The sequence below is a fragment of the Kryptolebias marmoratus genome, linkage group LG16, assembly GCF_001649575.2.
Source record: "Kryptolebias marmoratus isolate JLee-2015 linkage group LG16, ASM164957v2, whole genome shotgun sequence".
In the NCBI taxonomy this organism is placed as follows: domain Eukaryota; kingdom Metazoa; phylum Chordata; class Actinopteri; order Cyprinodontiformes; family Rivulidae; genus Kryptolebias; species Kryptolebias marmoratus.
The window spans coordinates 3240855-3263514 of record NC_051445.1 but is presented as its reverse complement, the minus strand read 5'-3'; the positions used below and the strand labels follow the sequence as shown (position 1 = coordinate 3263514).

The following is a 22660-nucleotide window of genomic DNA, read 5'->3' as shown; positions in this document are numbered from 1 at the left end:
AAAACAACTGATTGTGAGCCTGAATTAATGAAGTTGCTGGCAGCACTGGTTAAGTGTCGTTTTATGTAATTTTATAATTCATATGCTTACACAAATAACCTGAATGCATGAAAACTTTACCTGCAACAATAAACTCAGCCCCCCTCCAGGACCACCTTTGCCCCCCCGAGAAGAAATCTCTAGATCCGCCACTGGCTACGTGTGGAGAAATGAGTGCGTGAGAGGCAGGGAGGTGCAGGCTCACTTTCAGGTGAATTTAAAAACAAAAAAACTGAACTTTGGTGCAAAGTTTGGCTCCTAAAATCAACTTAAAACACTTAGAGAAAAGCCAGCTCCGTGACAAACACCGCCCGCCTGCAGCCGTGATTGACTGCCAGGAACCTGATCCAGAGACGGACTTTGACAACCAATAGGAAGCGGAGCGCGGCTCGTTTCCATGGGAGGCCCCGGGAGGCGACGCCAAGCCGCTCCGGAGCAGCGCAGCGCGGCGCAGCGCGCGTGGAGGAGCGCAGGCGGCGGCCGGGGCTGTGCGGATCCTGCAGCCGCTCCGTGGCACTCCGAGCGCGGGAGAAAGGCGGTTCCAAGTCGGGGGAGGGAGGTGAGTGCTCCTCCGAAACGCCAGGAAACATTTTCGGTGCGCCCTCTAGCTCCGTGCGCTCTTTGTTTACGCATCTCATTAGCTTATTGACAACTTCCCCGTGCATCATGACAAACACGAGCAGCTGAACAGCGTCTTAAAGAGGCAAACTGGTCAATTTCACTTCTTCTTTGTTTCTTTTCTTTTAACAGGACACTTTGGGGAGACTGCACCAGCTGAAGCCACAGCAGTGAGACATGGATGGATATCACGACCAGCAGGTGCCTTACTGTCACTCCAAAGTGAGTAATCAGCACCTTGGAAACGAGTTTAATCAAAAATTAGACTCTGAAGCACTCCTTCCTCTTTACTTTCTGCCTCAAACCCCAAATTACACACTCTGCAGCAAGATTTCTGCATCTTTTACAGCATATTATCAGTTTTATAAACAAAAACATAAACGGCCAACCAAGAAGCCGGAAATGGCCTCATTCATTTTGCAGCTGGTTAAAGATGGCTGATGTTTAAAAGCACAGAATCCTTTGGAGGAGTTGTCCTGAAGTTTGAGACTTTTTGAGACACGTTTAGTTGTACAAGTGCTGCCAACGACACAATCTCTGCTTTTGCAAAGAAATGACAAAAAAAAACAACTATGTTTTTATTTCAGGTTCTGCAGGAAAAGACCTCTGGCTACGAATGCCCAGGAAAAGGCAGAAAGAAAAAAATCATTAATCCCAACCTGGCTCTGGACACTGAAGGTAGGCACAGGACAGAGGCAGAAGTTAATTTCACGGCTTCTAAACATTTAGCAAAATTCAATTGGCTCGTGGCCACCTGCGCTGCTAACTACAGAATCTCAATTACAGCACAGCAGCCTGTGATGAGTCTTACAAGCCTCTGTCAGTGGTCAGACACACAAATTGACTTGTTATTAGCTGCACACACTGAGCTGCAGTGGCATATCAGCCAGCCATAATGAAGTGAGTTGGTTCTGATGCTCCTCCTGGGCTTTGATTGTATTTTTTAACCTTCTCTTGTATTGTTTGCTCCCCTTAGAGCTCTTCCAGGACCTCAGTCAGCTGCAGGAGGCTTGGCTGGCAGAAGGTGGGTGTTTCAAATCTCAAGCAAAAAGAGAGATGGGTAAAAAGTGAAGAGGTTGTGAGGAGGGGGGTAAAAAAGCTGCCTGGAGTTACATGCCTCACGTTGCAGTCCAATTAAAAGCCTGTGTGGAAGAGGCACCTTGTGTGTCATGCATACATTAGAGACTGTGAGCGAGGGGTCTTGAGGGAGACCGAGGAGGCTCTACCCAGAGAGTGTCATCACAAATTACCAGGAGAAGGCTCTCCGACGCTCACTGTCTCTCCTGCGTTTGGCAGCAGCTAACGTGCTGCACGCCAGCCGCCGCTCTGCCTCCACCAGAGCTCTGCTGCAGCCCACCAACTCTTTCTTCCTCTCTCCCCCCCTCCCCTCTGCTCATCTGCCCTCCCCCTCTTTCAGTGCTCCCTCTTCTTAGCACTCGTCTCTTTATCTTCTACAGCTGTACTTTACCTTGTCTTCTTCAATTTCATTTGTTGGCTGCAAAAAAATAGAAAATGGATCTATAATTTTTTTTTTGCAAACTTCCCAAACACCAGAGACAGTCTCCCAAAGAGACAACAGATTTTTTTATTTTTATTTTTTAATAACCATCCATTTCTCTGCCTTTTAATTTTTTTTTCTAATGGCAAGACTTGATCTTTGTGGTCTAAGTGAGACGGGATGCTTCAGGATTTAAGCGCGAGCGTCCTCTTTCCATCGTGTCTGCAGCACCGAACTTTTGGTTAGTGGTAAAAAGCTGTTCTATTTTGGGTTTCTTTCATGTGTGTGTTTGCATGTTGGGATTACTTTCTTTCTTTACTTTTCAATTTAACTTAAGGCTGCATGTAACGTCAAAATGTATCTCAGCTAAAATTTAAAGTAAAAAGTAGAAATTTTAAGGTAGATCTGCAGTAGTTTCAGTGTAAAACCAGATAAATTGTTGTTAGAAATTACATTAAAAGTTGTAGAGGGCACACAGGTTAATTTAAAATACATTTTTTAGTTTTTTTAAGGCTTAAAAGTCAATCAAACAGCTGGCATGTTTGCTTCTGTAGCGTAGTTCATTTCATGTTAAAGAAATATAATTTTTGAACTGTTGCAAGTTAGCTAAATTAGCTTTTGAATTCAAGTTTTTTTTTTCCTAAAACAACTTAAAGTTTAAATTATAATTTAGTGCTGCAGTGTTTCATTTAAAAATAAGGATAAATTGAAACAAAATGACATGCAGTTGCAGTTCTTTACTTTTTTATTTTATATTTGCACCCAAAAAAATCTTTTGTTCTGCTGCAAAATATCTGTATTTTTAAACAAAGTGAGCATTTAAGGCTGTAATTTTATTTTCTTAAGTATAGCTCTAAGTATATCCGAGCCAACTTGAATGCATTATTTTTTCTAAACGTACGAGTCGTAATACATTCACTGGGAAAGTGTTGAGAGGATTTTCGTTTGCGCCTTTCACGCAGCCAAAAGAAACTCAATCATTTATGGGCTCCGTCTATTCTTTAACTCGTCCGAAAACGCTCGCAGAGCGATACCAAGCTTCTAAAAAATGGGAAGTATTCTTTGAAACAGATATGAGGAATAGTTGAGGTGAAATTAGGTGTCGAGCCGCACACCACGGGGTGTGGGGAAGAATAAGACGTGTTTTTAATATTTCAGGATCCAAAGTGAGGAGAGAAGACGGCAGCTGGTAAGAGGTATCTCTGCTAAAGGATTACAGTTCTGCCTGTCGTGGATCAATGTGATGATGTACGATTCCAGATTGTAGATTTAATGAATGACTTCCTGTCCATTAAGATGAAAAGGAATACCGTCCCATTTCTAAGATTTATTAGATCAGGTAATTGGAAGAAGAGGAGGAATTATGAGCGACAGACTGAATTTCCGTCTGCTGAGACAGAAAGGTTGAAGGTTTGTCAAATGACGGCAAACGTCTGACCCTTCAAACCAAAACCACATTCTTAACAAGAGTTTCACTTTAAGTGCCCTTTTTTTAAAAAAATAAATAAATGTAAAATTTATATGTTCTTTGCAGATGAAAAAAGGAATGTTTTTCCTTCGTTAACCAATTAGTTTTTCTGAAGATTCAGTGCAGAAAATCTGGAAAACTCTTCCGCTGTTGTTTCAGGTTTAGAAACTGATTCAAAGCTTTTAAGGACGTTGGTTTTTTTTTACTACTTTTCTCTTTTTTCCTTCCTTGCTCTGTTTTTTGTCGTTTTGTGAATGGTGGCAGATCTCCAGCCCTACTGTTCTCCCCAGGAGTTTGTGGCAGAGATCAGCTGGCTCATTCACAGTCTGAGGCCGGTGATTCATCCGACCTGTACTTCCTTTTGGACACTGACACACTGCTGTTTTGGGTTTTTTATTTTTTTATTTTTGGCGTTTTCTCTAGTCATGAAATTCTTGTAAAGAGCTGCTGTTAAAGTCGAGTTTGTTGTAGCTTTGAAGAACAAACATTTTGCTTTTTTTTCTTAAAAATAATAAAGTTAAGTGCTAAAATGAGTAATTTTTTAAGGATTTGAACATCATACTTGTAAATCTGTCCTACAATATTTAGTTTTGCATTATATTAAGGCAGGTTCAAATTTGAACAAAAGAATAATTTCATTGTCTGTTTTCCCTCATATTTTTTAATATTCTAAATGTATATATTATTAGTGCTGATGGCTTTAATTAAATCTGAATTTAGAGTAAAAATAGTTCATTTCTTTGTCTTTGTTTGCTGCTTTTCTCACCTACTTGACATTTTTGGAAAATACGGAGCAATTTCTTTTCTCGATCTGTTAATTGTTTACTCTCCTCAATTCACACCTCCGGTGAGAGGGATAGAAAAACCCTGACCGCATCAAGAGTGCTAAAAGTTGAAAATCTGTCATTTTTTTTACGTGGAAGATCTCTAGACATGTCAAGGCAAGTTACTGAACTTGTGATAATAAGGATTCACCTCATTGTGTGTATAAATAGATGTGCTAATGACACATTTAAATCTCTTTTTCTTTTTGCCAGAGAGAGTCAAACTTAAGGGACGCGGCAAAGTGTCACAGAGTGTAAATATGTTGGATATATAAATATGTGCACGCCTAATTGGAGCCGAAGTGGCGCGAGCTTCATTATTTTAGCATTAGCCTTGTGTGCAGGGGTGTTTGAAGCACAGGTGAAGCTTTGCGAGGTTTGGAACAGACCTAACTCGGCAGGTACAGGTGGATTCACCAGTAGGGAAGAAGCCAATTAGATGCAGTTAACAATGGGTGATTGGCTGCTGGCAAAGAGCGAGAGCCGAGGTCAGCGGAGCAGTCAATGGGCACCGTGACCTCAGGAAGTGGATTTAGGAGGTAGACAGCCAGCTAAAGGAAAATATTATCTTCATCTCAAGCAGGGTTTAGTTAGTTTAGTTGAATTTATGAAGTAAATTAGGAAAACCCTTTTGAATTACATGAAGGTTGTGTGTTGAGGGCAAATACAAAGATCAGTTTAATGTGTTTATATTAGTTTAAATCAAAGTATTGAGGAAATTTGAGCTCAGAAATGTTCTAATCTAACATAAATTCTGTGATGTGCTTTAAAGTTCAAGAAACTCTTGAAAAATATGTTTAATTACACAATCAACACGTGTATTAAAGAAATAAAAAGCACTTTTTAGATATTGATTGACCCTCATATGAAGTCACATTTAAAATTATATTAACAGCAAAACACCTGAAATTAAAAATATCTTTTTTTGAATGTCTTTAAAAGATAATCTTGGGATTGTTTTCACCAATGAATGAAGATTATAGCAAAATATTTTAAAAAGCACACATTGCATAAAAATTACATCCAAAAATATCAGAAGTACAAAACATTAAAGAACACCCAAAACACAAATAAAATCAAATCTCCATGATGTGACATTAAAGGCAAGCAGTGCTGGAATAGTCCAACCTAAAAAAAAAAAACCCAGTGAACTGAGCTCCAGTGAGACGGTGTGCCAGTGGACAGAACTGGACTGTGATCAGAGCTGCGCTGTCCTTCAACATCTGAGGCAAAAACTCAGCTCCTTCTTTTCTGTTTTTGTCTTTAGCTCAAGTTCCCGACAATGACGAGCAGTTTGTTCCAGACTTCCAGACAGAAAACTGTAAGTGCAACACCACGCTGCTCGTCTTTGTCTCTTTGTGTGTGTGAACATGTGCTTTTTTAATTTATTTATTTATTGCTAGTTTTATCGGATGTGTTTGTACTCTTGGAACGTGCAACTGGCATTGTGTGTTTTTTGTGTGACTTTTTGCTTGCACAAGTGTCCTCCGGAGAGCGGCAGCAGTCTTGCAGGTCTGTAGACAGGTGCATGGATTAGGGGGGGAGGGGGGTTATCTTTCTGTTTGTCTCCCTTGTTGCTCCTGAATGAACCACCCTGCTCTGTGACTTATTACCATAAGAAAACACAAATATATCGAGGCAGGGTTTGTTTTTTTTTAAGGTGATATTTATAACTCCAAGTGGTACAAACTGCTTTTAAGTGATCAGTTTTTAAACTAAATCTTTTTATAACCTTTCCTCAAAGGCCTTTTTGTCTAAGTCTCCAACTGTGGTTACGTTTCCCAGATCAGGCAGCGTAAAATTAGTTCCTACATCTATCTTTTCCTGTTGAAGGTCAGCTGGTCTCGCGCTCGCCCTCGCTCTCCTTCACCAAGGATTTCACCAAAAAAAAAACATGGTTCATCCCTCAAAATGTTATTATTACGTGTCTAATAATACTTCCAAAAAGTTACAGAACATCTCCTGATGTCTGACCGTAGCCTGGTTCTTAGACATAACGAGAAGTCAGGGCAGTGAGTCGTACATCACCTGGTTGTGATTGCACACGGTGACTGGTGGCTTGGCATGGTCCTTCTACGGAGGAAAGGGTGCCAAGGTGGGGACAGAAATTGAGTGAGTGGAGCTCAGTGGGACTCGGAGCGAGCACATGTCTTTTAGATGAGCCAAAATGCACATGAAACTGTGAGGGGAAAAAAAAAAAGCTAAACACAGAAGTGTCCGTCCACGTCCTGCACCATCTTTATGTCCTCGGCGACCTTTAACCTCGGGGAAAACAGTTGAACAAAATGAAGAAGGCGTAAAAAAATTAAATATAATAATTTAGAACGGATATTCAAAGTAAAATCCTTAATTTCAGAACTGGTTTATAGAGTTTATTACAGATCAGAGTTGATTAAGACTAAGTTGGGAAGAATTAGGCACCAAACAAAATCAGACTGATTACATACAGATCATCCAGCAGATTATCATTTGTTGTCTGGATTAAAAACCAAACATGCTTTAGTTAAGTCATTTTTAGCTTTATTTTGAATGAACAAGGGCCTTAAATGCCTTTCCTTTAACTTTATTTTGGGTCATATGAAACTTTAAGAGATAAAAAGTAGTTTTAAATGGATCCAATAAATGTTTTTACTTCATCATTTCTACAGTTTATCTCACCTTAATTGTTGTTATTCAGAACACTGCATATGTGAAGTTAGATGCTGTTTCAAAGTAAAAAAATAAAATAAAATCCGATGGTTGATTTAGCCTACTATAAATTCTTTGGAGTGGAAGCTGTGTGGTGTTACAGAACCAGAGGTCACCAAGACTGTCCCGTTGTCCTTCAGAGGTAGCCGGGGTGGGTGGCCATGATGGCAGGAGACTGCTGACCATCTGAATTGTCCTGTTGGCAAACCTGCAGCAGACTGGAGGGGCATTAACAGATGGCGGGGGGGTGAGGGCACCGTGGTTGGGCACTTGAGCAGGCATCCCAGCCGGCAGCTCTCCCATATGGGTTTCACCAGTCCGAGAGACGGAGGCACGGCTGGTGAGGTATGAGGGGGAAAAAAAAGAGAGGAAGCTTGGCTGAGACAGAGCTAAAGAGAAGAAAATAGCACTGTGAGGAAAACTGAAGCTTTAATAAATGTGATTATTATGACTAAGCACTTTTGAAGGCAACTTTATTAAAATATAACACCTTTTTCATTTATGAACTTGAGGTTTGTCCAAAAATACTAAAGCAGATGGAGACTTGTGGGGTTCTTGTTTTAATATAATCAAACTAGGCACTGTTTGTTGTTTTTTTTTAATCCTACATGGAGCATCCTGAGACAATCAGTCTGCAGCTGAAATAGTTGTTGAAGCAACATTTTCTACAGTTCAGAGTCGTTCTGTAGCTCTCTGCAGCCGACAGTAGTTACTAAAATAAAAGCATAACTTTCAGTGTTTTTGTGTTTTATTAAAAGCCCTTTTACAACGTTAACTTAAAGGTCTATTCGACCCTAATGTAAAGAGGCAGTGATTCAATGTTTTAACTGTGAAACTGCCTTCTATCTCCCTTCATATTAATGTTAGCATAAACCTTTTGATGTTTTATGAAATTTAAAATCAATCAAGTCAAGTAAACTAGCATCTAATGTCTTGTTTATATCAACAATCAAAATATAGATAATTTTCATCGCTATGGTTGCATATTTTGCTAGGCTATTAGCCTTAGCTAAAAAAAATGGCATTTGCAGACAGCAGTTGTATTATTTCTTATTTTTTTTTGTATAATCTAAGTAGCCTATGGTGTTTTATAAAACAGAATTTCTTAAATTACTTTCAAATTTATTGACTGTATGTTTCATGTTTGCCTTAATATGAATAAGGCTTCAATAAAACAGCTCTTGCATCTTTTAGGCCTCAGTTTTTGTGTCTAAGTAAAACAAATAGTGGAGAATAAAAGAAAAATAACTGTTGAGAGCTACTTTAGATACAAATATAGTATTTTTGAAAACCAAGTTTAAAAATTGGTTCCCATTAGCTTTGCTTTGCAGTGTTATGGCCTCTTGTCAACTGTTCAGAGCAGCTGTAGCAGTTCTCAATGTCAAACTTTTCGCTCTCCACCGTTGCGACACAGAAGCAGCATGTGAAGCAAAAGTGACATGAGGCTGAAGGAGAAGACGGAGAAATTTCTTTGTCTCCAACTCCAACACAGATGCTTACCATTAGCATAATTTAGCAGGAAATGAAGGAGTAGAGGAGGTGTAAAATGAGGCCACACGTTACCAGCAGATCTGAGGCTCCACCATTTAACAGCAAAGGCGAGCACCTACAGTAGGTGAAAATGGAATGGAAGGTTTTTCGCCGTTGCCAAAAGACCTGTATTTTTTTTATGGACTAGAGAAATATCTGCCAAACATAGGCTACAGTTCTGCCAAAATTCACAATTTGTTCCTAAGCGTACACAACAGTTTGGGCCAACAGTTCTTTGATAGTGTATTGAGAGGACTGCCAAACAAATTGCATTTAAAATGAAATTTTTAGCAGAGTTTTTTTTCCTTTTTCACTCAAACGGCTATTTTACAATGTTTAGCACAAACACTTTTATTTAATCAGTAAAGCAAATATCAAGGAAAATTACTTCATGTTTAAGTCAATTGCACAGAAAAAAAAAAGCAAAAAACATTTGCATTTAAAAAATGGACTCGATAATTGTTCTAACTGCTTCTTCTAAACAGCTTACCATCTTGATTAATCAATATGTAGATAATGAGAGCAATCAAGCAGTGATGGGCATGACATTCTGGACTAAAAAGGAAGTCTCTGTTTTAGTCAGAGGCAATGCCCTCACTATTGATTTGTGTACCTTGGCACCCCACTGACGAAATCTATTGTGACATTTCCATTTCTAATTTAAGACCCTGTGCTGCTGCACATGTGAAGCCATTGTTAAAGACTGATGAGACATTTACTGACAAATCTGTGGTTTCCTTGACTCCTAATCCAGATTCTTGACTTCAATTCAGTGTATAATATATTTTGACCTGCACACATGAAATAGTTTGTGTTAAGAGAAGAAAAACACATTTCTATGGGTTTCATTTAGTTGAGTGGCACTGATTTTAATGTTGACAGGCAAAGCTAAGATATTGTTTTGACTATAAGCTCTAAACATGGCTTTTGCCGTGCTAGCACCGTCAAAGGTCTCCCCTCAGGAAGTGTCTTTTTGACCTCCGATCGATGACCTGGAAAGGTCAGGCCCCCAGCGAGGGCTGTGAACAACCCCTAAGCCCTGTCATGCCGGGCCCGTGTGGCCCGTCCCCCAGGGGCTCGGCTCTGCGTCACATGAAGTGTTGGCAGATCGACCCCTGCTCATACGGAAGCTGTCCGTCAGTTGTAGGAAAACTACTCGACAGCAGCCTTAAATGCCTTCCCACGGATTTGAGTCTCTTCTGTCATCAAATGCTTGAATGTTTAGTTGCACCGAGGGTTGATGGACTTCCTTCCTCTCTCCATTCATATATTTCTGATGAGTTTGAATTTGGCTCAGGGAAAAAGCACCTCTCGGTCTAAAACAGCAGTCAGAAACAATCGTCTGGCCCTCTGTGTTTGACGGAGTGCTGTCGGGGGGCTTCGCTGCAGCTTTGTGTGCAGTCGCGGTGAGACGGCGATCGGCGAGGCAACCTGAGCCCGACTTCATTCTGACTGACTGGGTTTTCGTCAGAGGCGCAGTCAATTGGATTAGCGTTGATCATGACTCAAGATGATGGGATGTTAATCAGGACTGATCAGGCACTTAACAGCCTCTCAGATGCACCGGGCTCACCGTGGGGCCATAGGTAGAGAGCACAGACCCCCACCCACCCCACCCTCCTCCTGCAGATCAATGAGCCCTGTTGTTGTCGTCTGGAACTTATTGACAGCCAGCTGAAAGCAGATAAAGCATTTATAGGAGCTTGCCCCACACCCAGTTTTATGATTGTCATATTTCACTAACAGAGCCCCCGCCAGGAAAAAGCCCAACAAATGAGATTTGAAGTGAGTTGTTTGTGTAAGCGATGGTCTGAGATGGACGTTTAGAAACAGGATTTCCTAACCTTAATATAGCCATCACTAATTCTCCTAATCAGGGATGAAACACATTCGTAATTTGATAAACCTTAAGGCAGCAGCGGGTTATTTCTCGTTTTCGTTTAGTCTTTTTAAGCACACCCTGTGATAAATTTGGACAGTTTTATTTTTCCCTTGACATACAAATAGCATTTCGGAAACTCAATCACGTCGCCACAAAACCAATCAAAAAAAGTCGCGATTAAACGCTAAAATAATTTCTTTCTCTGTCGTGGCAGTGGCTTTCCACGGTCTGCAGCTGAAGATCAAGAGGGAGCTGCACAGCCCGTGTTCAGAGCTGAGCTCCACCTGCAGTCAGGAGCGGCCCTTCAAACTCCAGTATGGAGAGAAGTGCCCGTACAGCATCAGGTAAAGCGCCACTTTTCTAAACTGCATAAATAAGTTTTTTTTAATGATATTGTCCCCATGATCACAATATCATCAAAATAAAACTTTGGAGAAAGAAACAAGACACTTCATAACTTCAAACCATCTTTAGAAACTTGGACTTAAGTTTTACTCTTGGCTTTATGAATGATAAAATTGTATACAGTAAAATTATTATTATAGTTTTTATTTATTGGTTCTGGATGTTTGCCTGCAGCTCCAGAAACAGCACGGATCTGTTTTTATTTAAAGTAAAAACATGTAGTCATTTGCTTATTTTGTTCACTTTAATTCAGCTGTAACCTGATCTGATTTGTTACTTCCTGAAATCCAGTCTACTTGTAATTAAACCCAGAGTTTGCCGTTTTTTTTGCTCTCCTGGTGACATTTATTAACATATTAGCGCAGAAGTCCCAAACATCGTGGACTGGTCTCATACAAGACAACTGTCCAAAAGGTTTTGGTGGGAAAAAGAAGTCTTTTATTTATTTTTACCAGGGTTAGCTTGACGGTTTGCCATTAAGTGACCAATAACTGACTGAGTCAAGCACAGGAAAGAGGCATGAATGGAATTAGTCATTTATTTTAATAAAATACCCTGCAGATCAATTTATATAACATGTTTATATATATGTATATAAGTCTTTATTATTTCTTTGTGGCCCGGTCCCAAATCTCTTGATCAGATCAGAGAGAACTCTAATACAAAATCTGGCAGCATTATATCTTTTTTTTATTTATTTATTTTACTTTTTTGTCGTTTGTCATCACCTCAGCCTTAGCATTATCATGTTTCAGTTTATGTTAGCTTATTTAGCCTTCCTGTACATTTAGTTTAGTTTATCTTAGCTCATATTTTAGATATTGTTAGATTCCTAATTGTTGTTTAGTTCAGCTTTAACTTTATCATTATTTCATTTAGATTATCTTATATTTCATTTAGATTATACACGATTGATGTTTTTACTTCTGTATCTCTATATTTGATAATGATGTTCTTATCTGTATTTGATTCTGTTGTTTCTGTGTTGTAAAGCACTTTGAATCGCCTTGTTGTGGAAAAGTGCTTTATAAATAAATTTCACTTCACTTCACTCAGTGCCTATGAGCAGAAGCAGCCTGCAGGAATGAAGCCCTCCAGCCCAGTGACGCCCCCCTGTAGTACCCCCGTGTCCCCCCTTCACCATGGCTCACCCACAGCCGCCCCAACGCCCAAACCAGACAGGACGTACGCCCACATACCGCCGCCCTCGCAGCCCCTCCCTGACAGCGCCTACTCTATGGACCACAGGTACGGCAGCCTGCAGCCTTTCCCATTTCCATCACATTTACATGTGCCGACTTTTAGCTGCCGGCCGATTGTCACGAGTTCAGACGTGCGTCAGAGTTTTACCTACAGTACAATCTCATTTGTTTGGTGAATTCTCAATAGGCGGTGGAAGACAAACAACAAGTGTGAAGTAAAAAATAACTTAATGTACTGACAATGATAAATCAGATTGTAATGAAGCAACATTCTGCTTTGATTAATTTATACAAAGTAATAAGAAGTGGGATTATTTTCTTAATACATACTTTTTTATGTATTAATTTGAAGGTTTATGTTACTTTTCTTAAAAACTTTGAGCGTTTGAGGAGAAATCATGTCTGTAAACTCAATTCAGACATAAAAATTCAATAGTGGATAAAAGTGGTTACTTTTTTCAGCTTCTGATCTATGAGGAAATTTTGTTACATGACATTATAAGACCATTTGATTTTTGTTTGTTCTTATTATCAAACAGAAATAAGCAAGTATCCGTCCATGTGTCTCTTTTCGATGATGAATTTGTCGCCTGCCTCAGATTTCGACGTCAGCTCTCAGAGCCGTGCCACTCGTTTCCCTCCCCGCCGACGATGGCTCGGGACAGCCGGCCCATTTACCACAGGCAGATGTCAGAGCCCAACATCCCCTTCCCTCCTCAAGGCTTCAAGCAGGAGTACCCCGACCCTCTGTTTGAGCACCCGGCCATGATGGGAGCACCCCTTCCCCACGGATACCCCGCCAGCATGATGATCAAACAGGAGCCAAGGGACTTCACCTACGACTCAGGTGAGACATGTGAAGGAGTTGCCGGTTTGTAGATGCTACTTTTACGACGTGAGTGTTATCATTGTAGGAATGAGAGAGGACATGATAGGAGGGGCCGAGCGCTTATTGAGTTTGCCCATTAATAGGGCAGGGGTTCTGGTTGGGCTGGGTGTCTGCGCCGTTCACCATTTCCTTTGGCGCTTCAATAGAAAAGAAGGGAGGGGGGATGTTGGCCATGCTTGCCCTCCCCCACTTGTGCACTCCCTTTGGTTAGAGACTAAAGGGACCTAATCATCAGGCTCTGCTGAGCCCGAGGCTACACCAGAACATGAATGAACATTCGCCGGACTGCTGGGTTCATTCACAAAGCGACGGAGTGGAGACCCAGGAGAGGCAGAGCTGGAGGAGGGAGTGTGTGTGGCCAGTCAGGGGGAAAAGCAGAAAAACTCGGGGGCCTCTTTCACATCTCTTTTACTGTGTATTAGACTCAATCTTTTGCCAAACCACAGCTTACAGGTTTTTTTTTTTTCTTTTTCTTTGTCTTTTTTAATCATTGATAAGCCAGATAACTGTGAATTTTGGTGTTTTCTCGCATTTCGGTACCATAGATGCGATTACTGAGTTTCACAACTCCGTGGCTTCTAAATGCCAATTAACACCACTGGATAATGCCAGAAGAAACACATGGGCTTCAGCGCAAAGACATCCTTTTGCTCTCGACAAACACTTCCTAAGAAGCTACTAGGTTGCGGCTGGGCCATTATCGGCACAAAATCTTTTTTTTAATCAATGAAGTTCTCCAAACAATGAAAAAATAAAAAGGAAGTGTCTTGCCAATGATACAGACATGAGAAAAAAAAAAACATCTTTTTGAAGCTAAAACCAGTGAACTGTCAGCATTTTTGCTCCTAACAACAATCAAGTTACTAATGATCTCTGCAAACCTCAGTGAATAGAGTAAATAAAAGATTGGGTAGAAGAAGTACCATTCAAGTGTAAGAAGGTCTCTCCAGTGTTGTCAGTGCTGTTGTACTGTGTTGTACAATACTTGCAAGATGGAGCATGAGAGTGAATTTATTAGCATTTATTGTTGAGCGTGTTGACTGGAGCAGGCCCGTTGGAGAGGATGGGAGGGGAGTGGTAATTTCATTAGCAGCAATTTCCTCTACCAGCCCATTACTTTGATGGAGCTCAGAGAAATGTTTATGGGCCTTAATGAAGGGTCTCTGTGTGTTTATTGAATATTCACTTTGTAACCTATTTGGTCGGTTTTGATCATAGCATCTTATCAGGGTTCTTGAAGGTTTGGACATTCTCAAAAAAATAAAAAACAGAAAGAAAGTGTTGTAAAATAGAATCGTGAGGGACGTAGATAAGTTAAATAACAGACAGAAAATGTTGTAAATATTAGAGATGGACTGAATAATCCATTGACTAATTTTAATCTGACTATATTTGCAACTTTACAAAACTCAGAGATCTGCCATTTTTGCCACTTATTTACAAAGAAGGAAAATGCTCACTGCCGCCCACAGTTTAGTTTTTTAAAGTGTGAATTTTTGTTTTATGTTATATTTACGTGTACAAGTTCTTCTAAGGGCTGTTTAATATACCTTTATTTAGGTTAAATAATTTGTTAGGTTTTGTTGAATAAAAAAACACACTTTGGCCATAAATGAAAAAGAAAATCTGTTTTATATCAGCCATCAGCTGCCTTCATTTCTGAAAATTAGCATAAATGTTGAAAAAGAAATTATGTTTCAAGAATAATATAAAAATGGCTGAAATAAAGATTTGAAAAGAAATAAAAATACCATATTTGGTGCAAAGACTTCAGATCATCCAAATGTTTTTAGTGTTATCCTTCAGAGTCAGTTTTAATAAATATTTTTACTCTTTTGGCACAAGCACTGTGACTTACAGCCTTCTCCAAAGTCCTAGTAATTTACGCTCCAGTCTGAGTTTAACCAGAGAGCAATAATAATACTGTAAGATATTTTATCGTCAACACTCTGTTTATTGTTCGAGACTCTTATTGTGAAGGACTGAAGGAAGTTCTGTGAGGAGTAAAGACCAAACTATGAACCAGTTCAAGGAGATGCTTCATGTTATTTTGAAGTTTACCCATAAGCCTCAGCTGCAATAATAATAAAAAACAGAACAGATACTATCAGGTTTAGAAGCAGAATTGAGTTTTTGCTTCATGAGGCTTAGTCTGGAAACACTATTTAGACTTTAATTTTAATTCACATCTTCTTCTGCACCAAAATAGTATTAGGAACTAAATACATTCAACTAGATAATTAAAAATGAGCATATTCACATTGTGCAACACATTAGCTTAGCTTAGCATTAAGTAACGTGCCGTCATTGCACAATAATCTGAGGAAAAAAGCTAACACCTATTGTTTTAATTCAGTTTTTGTATTTAAAACCAAAGTGTAACAGCTTCATCTTGCATTATGAAAAACTTACATCATGTCAGCCTGTGTCTTCAGCGTGCAGACGCTCCGGGCGAGTATTAGCAGTGTGATACAGTGCGCTCGCCTGTGGCTGCGAGCCATCGCAAAGCCGTAGCTGGAGGACATTTTCTTTAATCAGAGCCACTGGTGCATTGAGTGAACAGGCTTTGAATGCTCTCAGATACCTGAGATAGTAATCTTAATGCCGCCTTTGGGCCTTTTAACACCCACTCTCATTCTTGCCTGGTTTTCAGCTGAAGTGCCTAGCTGCCATTCTGTCTACTTACGACAAGATGGCTATCTGGCTCACGCTAACAGGACTGAAGGTATCATTGATGGCACATGTGGACGTTGTGATGTTGTTTTTTGCTGAATTTTACATCAAATGATCCGTATGTGTCTTGTTTTCTGCAGGTTGCATGTTTGACAAAGTGGCGAGGCATTTCTACGACGATACCTGCGTGGTACCTGAAAAGATTGAAGGTGAGCCCAGCCCTGGAAAAATAAAAAATAAAAAGTGCCGTCATTTTCAGCTCTCACACATGAACTGTTCGTTTCACGTTGTAAAGGTGACATCAAGCAGGAGGCCGGGCTGTACCGCGAGGGCCCGTCGTACCAGCGCAGAGGCTCGCTGCAGCTCTGGCAGTTCCTGGTGGCTCTGCTGGACGACCCGTCCAACTCCCACTTCATCGCCTGGACCGGCCGCGGCATGGAGTTCAAACTCATCGAGCCAGAGGAGGTGAGAGGCTCCTACATGTCACGTTCAAAAACACACCTGTATTTTTTTTATTCTAAGACTTTTTACTGGTCATAGCTCTTGTGTTTTTGTTTTTTCATATCCTTAAATAAAACTGACAGGGAGCAAGGCTGTTTGACTTTACTTGAATTTAAACACTTTGGCTGTCTTCTTTCATTTGATTGGTCACCTCTAATGGCCTAATTTAAGCTCCGCCCACCACTCAGAAACGGCTCTGCTTAAAAAATATAACCATAAATATATATTTAATAATCAATAATATATTTTTTAAAAAGAACAAATTTAGATTCTGCAAAGAAAGTCTCAGGAATTGCACAGCTGCTGAAATTGCTTGAAATTTATTGTTTTTGTTTTATTTTCATGGTGTGAAAAGTACTCAAGTTTTGGAAATAGTGCTTTAAACTGCCTGATTTTAAAAGTATTGATGACTACTCATAAACTTCTTGGCTGTGGGCCTGCTCTTTTTGTTTTGTATTTATTTACATTTTATTAAGAAAAACAGAACCATATAAATTATCTTCATCAAAGTTTAATACTCTTATGTTGCTCACATTTTTAATAAAGATTTCTAAAATTAACTTTAAACATCGCACAGTGCATTTTAATGTTTTGTTCATGCACAAAAAAATCTTTAACAATTGGGCATTTTAATTATTTAAATCCATCAGCGTTTAACTGATTACTGAGCTAGATGTTTAGATTTTTGTCTGCTAAAGCGTAAATATGTAGTTTATTATAATGTTGGGTTAAAAATGAGGATTTCAAAGCAACATCTGACGTTGTTGTATTTTATTTCACAGGACATGATCTTAAAAATGTAACTCATGTTGGGCCTTTTCAGCTGGGAACAGTCTGGGATTGTGTACGCGACTTCACACACAGCGTGGCTCAAATACTGTTGTGTGTGTGTGTGTTGGGGGGGGGGTCTTTCAGGGGGTGGGAGTGCAGGAAGGAGGAGACAGACGAGGAGGTGGCAGTGGTCCATGGAGCCTTACGGTGCCTCGAGCTGCAGGCCAGCTGTGGCTAACAGGGGGTCCATTCATGCCATCGGCTGATGCAGGACACAAATGTTAGCTAACTCCTGCGTTTGCAGCAGGCAGGTGTTGCATACCACACGGACAAAAAACACAAAACAAAAAACGGTTTGCAGAAAGAATCATTTTGGGGGGGGGGAGCTGAACATCAGATCGAAGAAGGCAGGGCTGAGGGGTTGTGGGCTTGGACTGCAAGCCCGGATGGTGGGTGGTCTGTGAGACAGGTGCTGCAACATCTGCTGCCTCCTCTGCTGCGTGTGTTGACAGCCTCCTAATGAACACATCCCTGCTCAGGTCTGCTCAGCCTGGACACAGTCTAATTACTGGTATTAGGAACTATCGATTAATAAGTTTGTTTAACATTTCAGCTGCCACAATGTTTCTTGCTGGAAAATCCTCTCAGCTGTTTATGATTGTTTTCACGTTGACCGACCACATGTTGTGTTTTTGTGTCCAACTAAGGTGGCGCGTCGATGGGGGATACAAAAGAATCGGCCAGCGATGAATTATGACAAACTCAGCAGGTCGCTGCGCTACTACTATGAGAAGGGAATCATGCAAAAGGTAAAAATCGATTACATGGAATGTTTATATATGTATTATTTTAAAGGAAAGATTACCTGCTATGAATCCAGAACCATTTTTACTTTGCTTGGAACTCTAAAACAAGACAAGCACTACTTTAAGTAGGCTGATGAATGTTCTGACTCCCATTCCTCAGGTTTTTTACAGTAAGTGATGGATTTTCTTCCTACAGTAAGATGAAGATATTTAAATGCCCAAATAAAAATAATTATGGATATTTTTAGACATGGAAATTTGCTGGGTTTGCACCTCTCATCTACACTCAAATGGACTTTTGGTGGGGAAAAAAAACTGATATGTTTAAAAATGATTTCCAAAGTGGAGAAATTGTTCTTTTGGCAGGAGATGCTGAGCTTTTCAGAAACTATGATGTAACACCTTTTGCACATGCCCATAGTGATCTTTGAGCCCTATAGAAATATAGAGCTGTTGGTCCTCTTTTATCCTGATTGTGTCAACATCAAACCTTGATTGTGTAATAAAAGAGTCAAGTAGTAGAGGGTTGACTTGGGTATTTCAGGATTTATTTATGTTTTGTTTGAATGTGTGGATGAAGGGAAGTATATAAAAGGACACAGTGAGGTGTAGATGGGGTCTGAGTGAGGACAGCGGGGCTTTTAACGCAACTAAGACAACAGCCTGTAAACATCTAGGAACTGAGGTTTTGTCATAGTTTTTATTTCATGATGCTCCAGATGTTTTCAGTTGGTTAGAGGTTTGGACTGCGGAGAGGCCAGTTGAACACTGGCACTCTTCTACTACGAAGCCATGCTGTTTGAGGTTTAGCATTGTCTCGCTCATATATAAAAGTCCTTCACTGAAAAAGTTGTCATCTTGGTGGGAGCAGATGTTGTTCGAAGACCTGGAGATACTTTTCTTTATTGATGGAGCCTTTCCAGATGTGTAAGCTGCAAATGCCAGAGGCGCTAATGCACCCCCATACCATCAGAGAGGCAGGCTGACCTCAGAACAGTTCTCCTCTTTGGTCCAGAGGAGACACATCTGTTCACATCTGGCTTCTTCTTTGCCTGATAGAGCTTTAAGCAGCATTTGTGGACGGCACGGTGAACTGTGTTTACAGACAGTGTTCCTGAGCAGAACCAGAACCAGAACCTCATCACCAACATCCAAAATTCATTAATGACTTTCAAACTTGTCTTTTGAGCTCAGAGATTTTTCCTGATTCTTTAACTCTTTTGATGATATTACTAACTGTAGATGATGGGATATTTACAGTTTTCCCAATTTTACAATGAGGAACATTATTCTAAAATTGTGCCCATATTTTTAGACACAGTTTTCACAGACTGTTGAACCCTGTGCCCATTTTTACTTTAGAAAGATTTGGCCTCTGTAAAACACTCTTTTTTTTTTATACCCATTCCTCTAATTGACCTGTTTCCACTTATTTTTACTGCCTCTTGTTTCCCCTGTCCCATTTTTTAGATGTGTTCCTGCCATCAAAACCAAAATTACCTTATTTTTCCTTAAAAAATGGTACAGTTTCTTAGTTTAAACATTTTTAAATTTGGACTCATCAGTACATTCAGTTTTTTTTTTTTACATTTTACACAATGTTCTAACAATTTCGGAATTGGGGTTGAAGCTATAATCTTAAATGTAAAAAATAAAATAAAGAAATAAACTAAAACATGTTTGTCCTTTGCCAGGTGGCCGGTGAGAGATATGTTTACAAGTTCGTGTGCGACCCCGAGGCGTTGTTCTCCATGGCGTTCCCCGACAATCAGCGGCCGGTGCTGAAAACGGACATGGAGCGGCAGATCAACGAGGAGGACACGGTGCCGCTGTCGCACTTTGATGAGAACATGGCCTACGTGCAGGAGGGGCCCTACTGCCAACCGCATCCCTACAGTGAGGGCTACGTTTATTAACGTCAGCTCCACACACACACACACACACACCTTCACTGTACCACGCTGCCCCACCTCCTCCATGTCATGTCCTCTGATTCACAGTCGCTCTGGGAAAAAGACTGGGAAAAACACACACACACACACAGTGGCACTTCCCTCTTATCTGTCCAGCATTAACACACACACGTCCTCTGTTTTGTCTTTCCGACGTCCAGAGTGTGCACTTTATGGACAGGAACAGCACGGTGGTGACCTGCCAGGATCCAAGGGGTTGGCTTTTTAATCATTGTTTATGTTTGTACAATAATGTGGAAATTATTATGTTTATCTTTTTTTATATTATTCTTATTTTGAGCATGTGTCGTCCCGCTGAAACTGGACTCGGTGGCTAATTTACGGCCACTAAAGGTTAAATTCTTAAAATTATGATCTCCTGCAAAAAAAAAAAAAATGGTCTCGTTTTCACATGTGAAGCTAATCGGAGGATGAAGCTTTTCATTTTTTTCCTCACACAAACTGGAAAAGTAACGATTCTTTTTATGTTAAAGAGACACGATAATAGACTTGGAGAAGTAATGTGACTTTTAGCCGCATCGGTGAGAACTGCCTCGCCTCCAGGCTGGACGGCACATCTGCCCATCAGTCTCTGACCCTCAGCCCGTCAAACTGTAGATCTCATCTCGTAGGTGTTTTCGCTGTAAGCTCCACCGGATCATTCCCTCATCAACTTAAAAAAAATAAAAAACCTTGTGGATCGGTGAGGACGTGCACTGGATTTGTACAGAAGAAACACAGACTTGTGTGAAACGGCCCTTCGTTTAGGAGAAGCAGCGAAGCCACAGGTTGCTGTAAAGTAAAAAGCAGCACTTTGAAAAGAATCTGAGGAGCAGTCGTCCGTTTGTCTTTCAGATCTTCATTTCTCCCATGAGTAACGGGTGAAATTTATGTACAGTTAAAATGAATCGATCCTGGAAAACATTTGCATCGCAAAATAGGGGGGAAAAAAGGTGAAAACCAGTTGATTTTATTAGCATAAATTAATTTTATTTTATTTTTTTACATTTTTCTGTTCTGTCCCTGGTGAGCATAAGTTGTAAATTTTGGTTGAAAAAAGAAAAAATGTTGCTTTGTCATTATTATTATTATTATTATTTTCTTTTAAACAAAAAGAGGAGCTATTTAGAGATTTATAATGTGGTGAAATGAAACAAACTCATATGTTTTTTTTTTTTGCGTAATCAGAAAAAATGCACATTTTTTTGCTGCTTCAATTTGTAAGTTTTAACTTTCTAGTCTCGAGATTAAAGAAAATCGTAAAAAAGAAAAAATGTCGGCAGTTTTGACCTGCTATTCTGTTTTCTTTTTGTTGTTGTTATTGTGTTTGTTTGTTTTGTTGGTTTTTTTTTTTTTTAATTTAAATTCTGCAACAAAACGAGTCTGGTCTGTCTGAATTATGTTCTTTGAGGCTAATGTGTGTGGGATGGGATTGGCAATGGAAATGTTCTGTAATAAAATAGTTAAAAAAAAAAAAATTATCTCCACTTCATGTTACTAATCATCACATAAAAGGTTGCTCTCTTTGTTTTGGCATTTGTATTTCTTTCATAAGAGCTATAAATCCTCTTTGACTGAGATTTTTACTGGCTTATCATTTGTTTTTTTGTTAAAATAATTATTTACATATAGACAAAACTCAAATGTGAGCGCGGCGACTAACAGATTACAGACTCTTGCCAATTTCCAACTTGGTCAGGAGCAAAACCACGAAGCATTTAACCTAAATGACACCTGGGGGAAAAATCAATGCCCAATTTGAGACAGCCCTTTTTCATGTAGGTGAATTGTTTCAGTCTTTTTGTTTCTGGTGGTCGTCCACAACTGGCAGTGAAAGGAAAAAGAAAATCCCTTAAAGTTATTATTTCCTTTTAGAAAGTGTCACTATTGCTAAAAATCAATGACTAATTTAAGGAAGCATTGTTTAATTGCTTCCACTGATGGGAAAAATGAAAACGGATGTGTAAGTAATGAAAAAACACTACTTGCCTTAATTTGTCAGAGCGGGTTCCAAGCAGACCCCATTACAGTCCCTCCTCTTAGACTTATTTATTGATTGTCTGTAGTGGAGGGAATTGCCCTTAACTTTAAACACCCGATTGCTTCCCTGAGGATATTTAACAACATCTAATCTGACATCTACAAAGCTACAATCAGCAGAACAGCTTTCAATATGATGAATGATAAGTTTGATGCAAGTTTTCTGTGTGGAACTACAATAAAACAGATTCAATAACAGGTGAAAAATGACACACATTTACACAATATTGTGTACTTTTTAGGTCCTGTGAAGTTGCACTGAAAATTTACATTTAAACACTTATTTAAAAAACACAGAATTTGATTTATTACTCAGTCTCAGAATATGCAGAATTTTATTCACCAATTTTGTTACAGTTAATACATTAAAAAGGCCTTTAGAATAATTATTTAATGATTTTTAAGAATCTGAAACCACAAATGATGTCTAAAGTGAAGCTGTTTAAAACCCACATGCATCAACATATACATTTTTGCACTTGTATTATATTTATTTCCAGCCTCTCAACACCTTTTAAAATGCTTTTACTGTCAGATTTTTTATTCTAAATCTATTTTATCAACATAAAAAAATTACAAAGATTTAATGAAAGCATTCAATAAATGTATAAATTGTTCCAGATGAACAATATTTGCTGCAATTAAATCTGTTTTTATGTATTTTTAGTTGCATTATTCCTTATTAAGCAGAGGTTTAGTTGTTGCTGAGTCAGTTCCTCTGCAGATAAATGCAGGTCTTTAGTCTAAGACTTTGCACTGTTTGCCTCGGAGGCTGTCTGTGGTTTGACTTCTGTTGTTCAAATGAACTTCACGGTTACTGACTGGACACAAATGACTGTGGTTTATATTCAAACTCCCATCATTGAAATCTCAT

General features: G+C 39.5%; 1 protein-coding gene across 2 annotated transcripts; it reads left to right on the top strand.

The window, feature by feature from the left end:
* The first annotated feature begins 241 nt into the window (after positions 1 to 241).
* etv1 (ETS variant transcription factor 1) lies at positions 242 to 21274 on the top strand. Of its 2 annotated transcripts, XM_017428641.3 has the most exons (13): positions 242 to 598; positions 790 to 879; positions 1245 to 1335; positions 1634 to 1681; positions 5715 to 5768; positions 10762 to 10891; positions 12009 to 12200; positions 12754 to 13001; positions 15697 to 15768; positions 15857 to 15925; positions 16012 to 16181; positions 17696 to 17797; positions 19489 to 21274. In XM_017428641.3, exons 2-13 carry the CDS (start codon positions 835 to 837, stop codon positions 19708 to 19710), a joined length of 1443 nt encoding a protein of 480 aa, XP_017284130.1. In that variant the 5' UTR covers positions 242 to 598; positions 790 to 834; the 3' UTR covers positions 19711 to 21274. The 2 variants fall into 2 exon arrangements, with proteins under 2 accessions (XP_017284130.1, XP_017284131.1); XM_017428642.3 differs by lacking the exons at positions 242 to 598; positions 790 to 879; positions 1245 to 1335; positions 1634 to 1681 and adding an exon at positions 1699 to 2396.
* The last annotated feature ends 1386 nt before the right edge of the window (positions 21275 to 22660 follow it).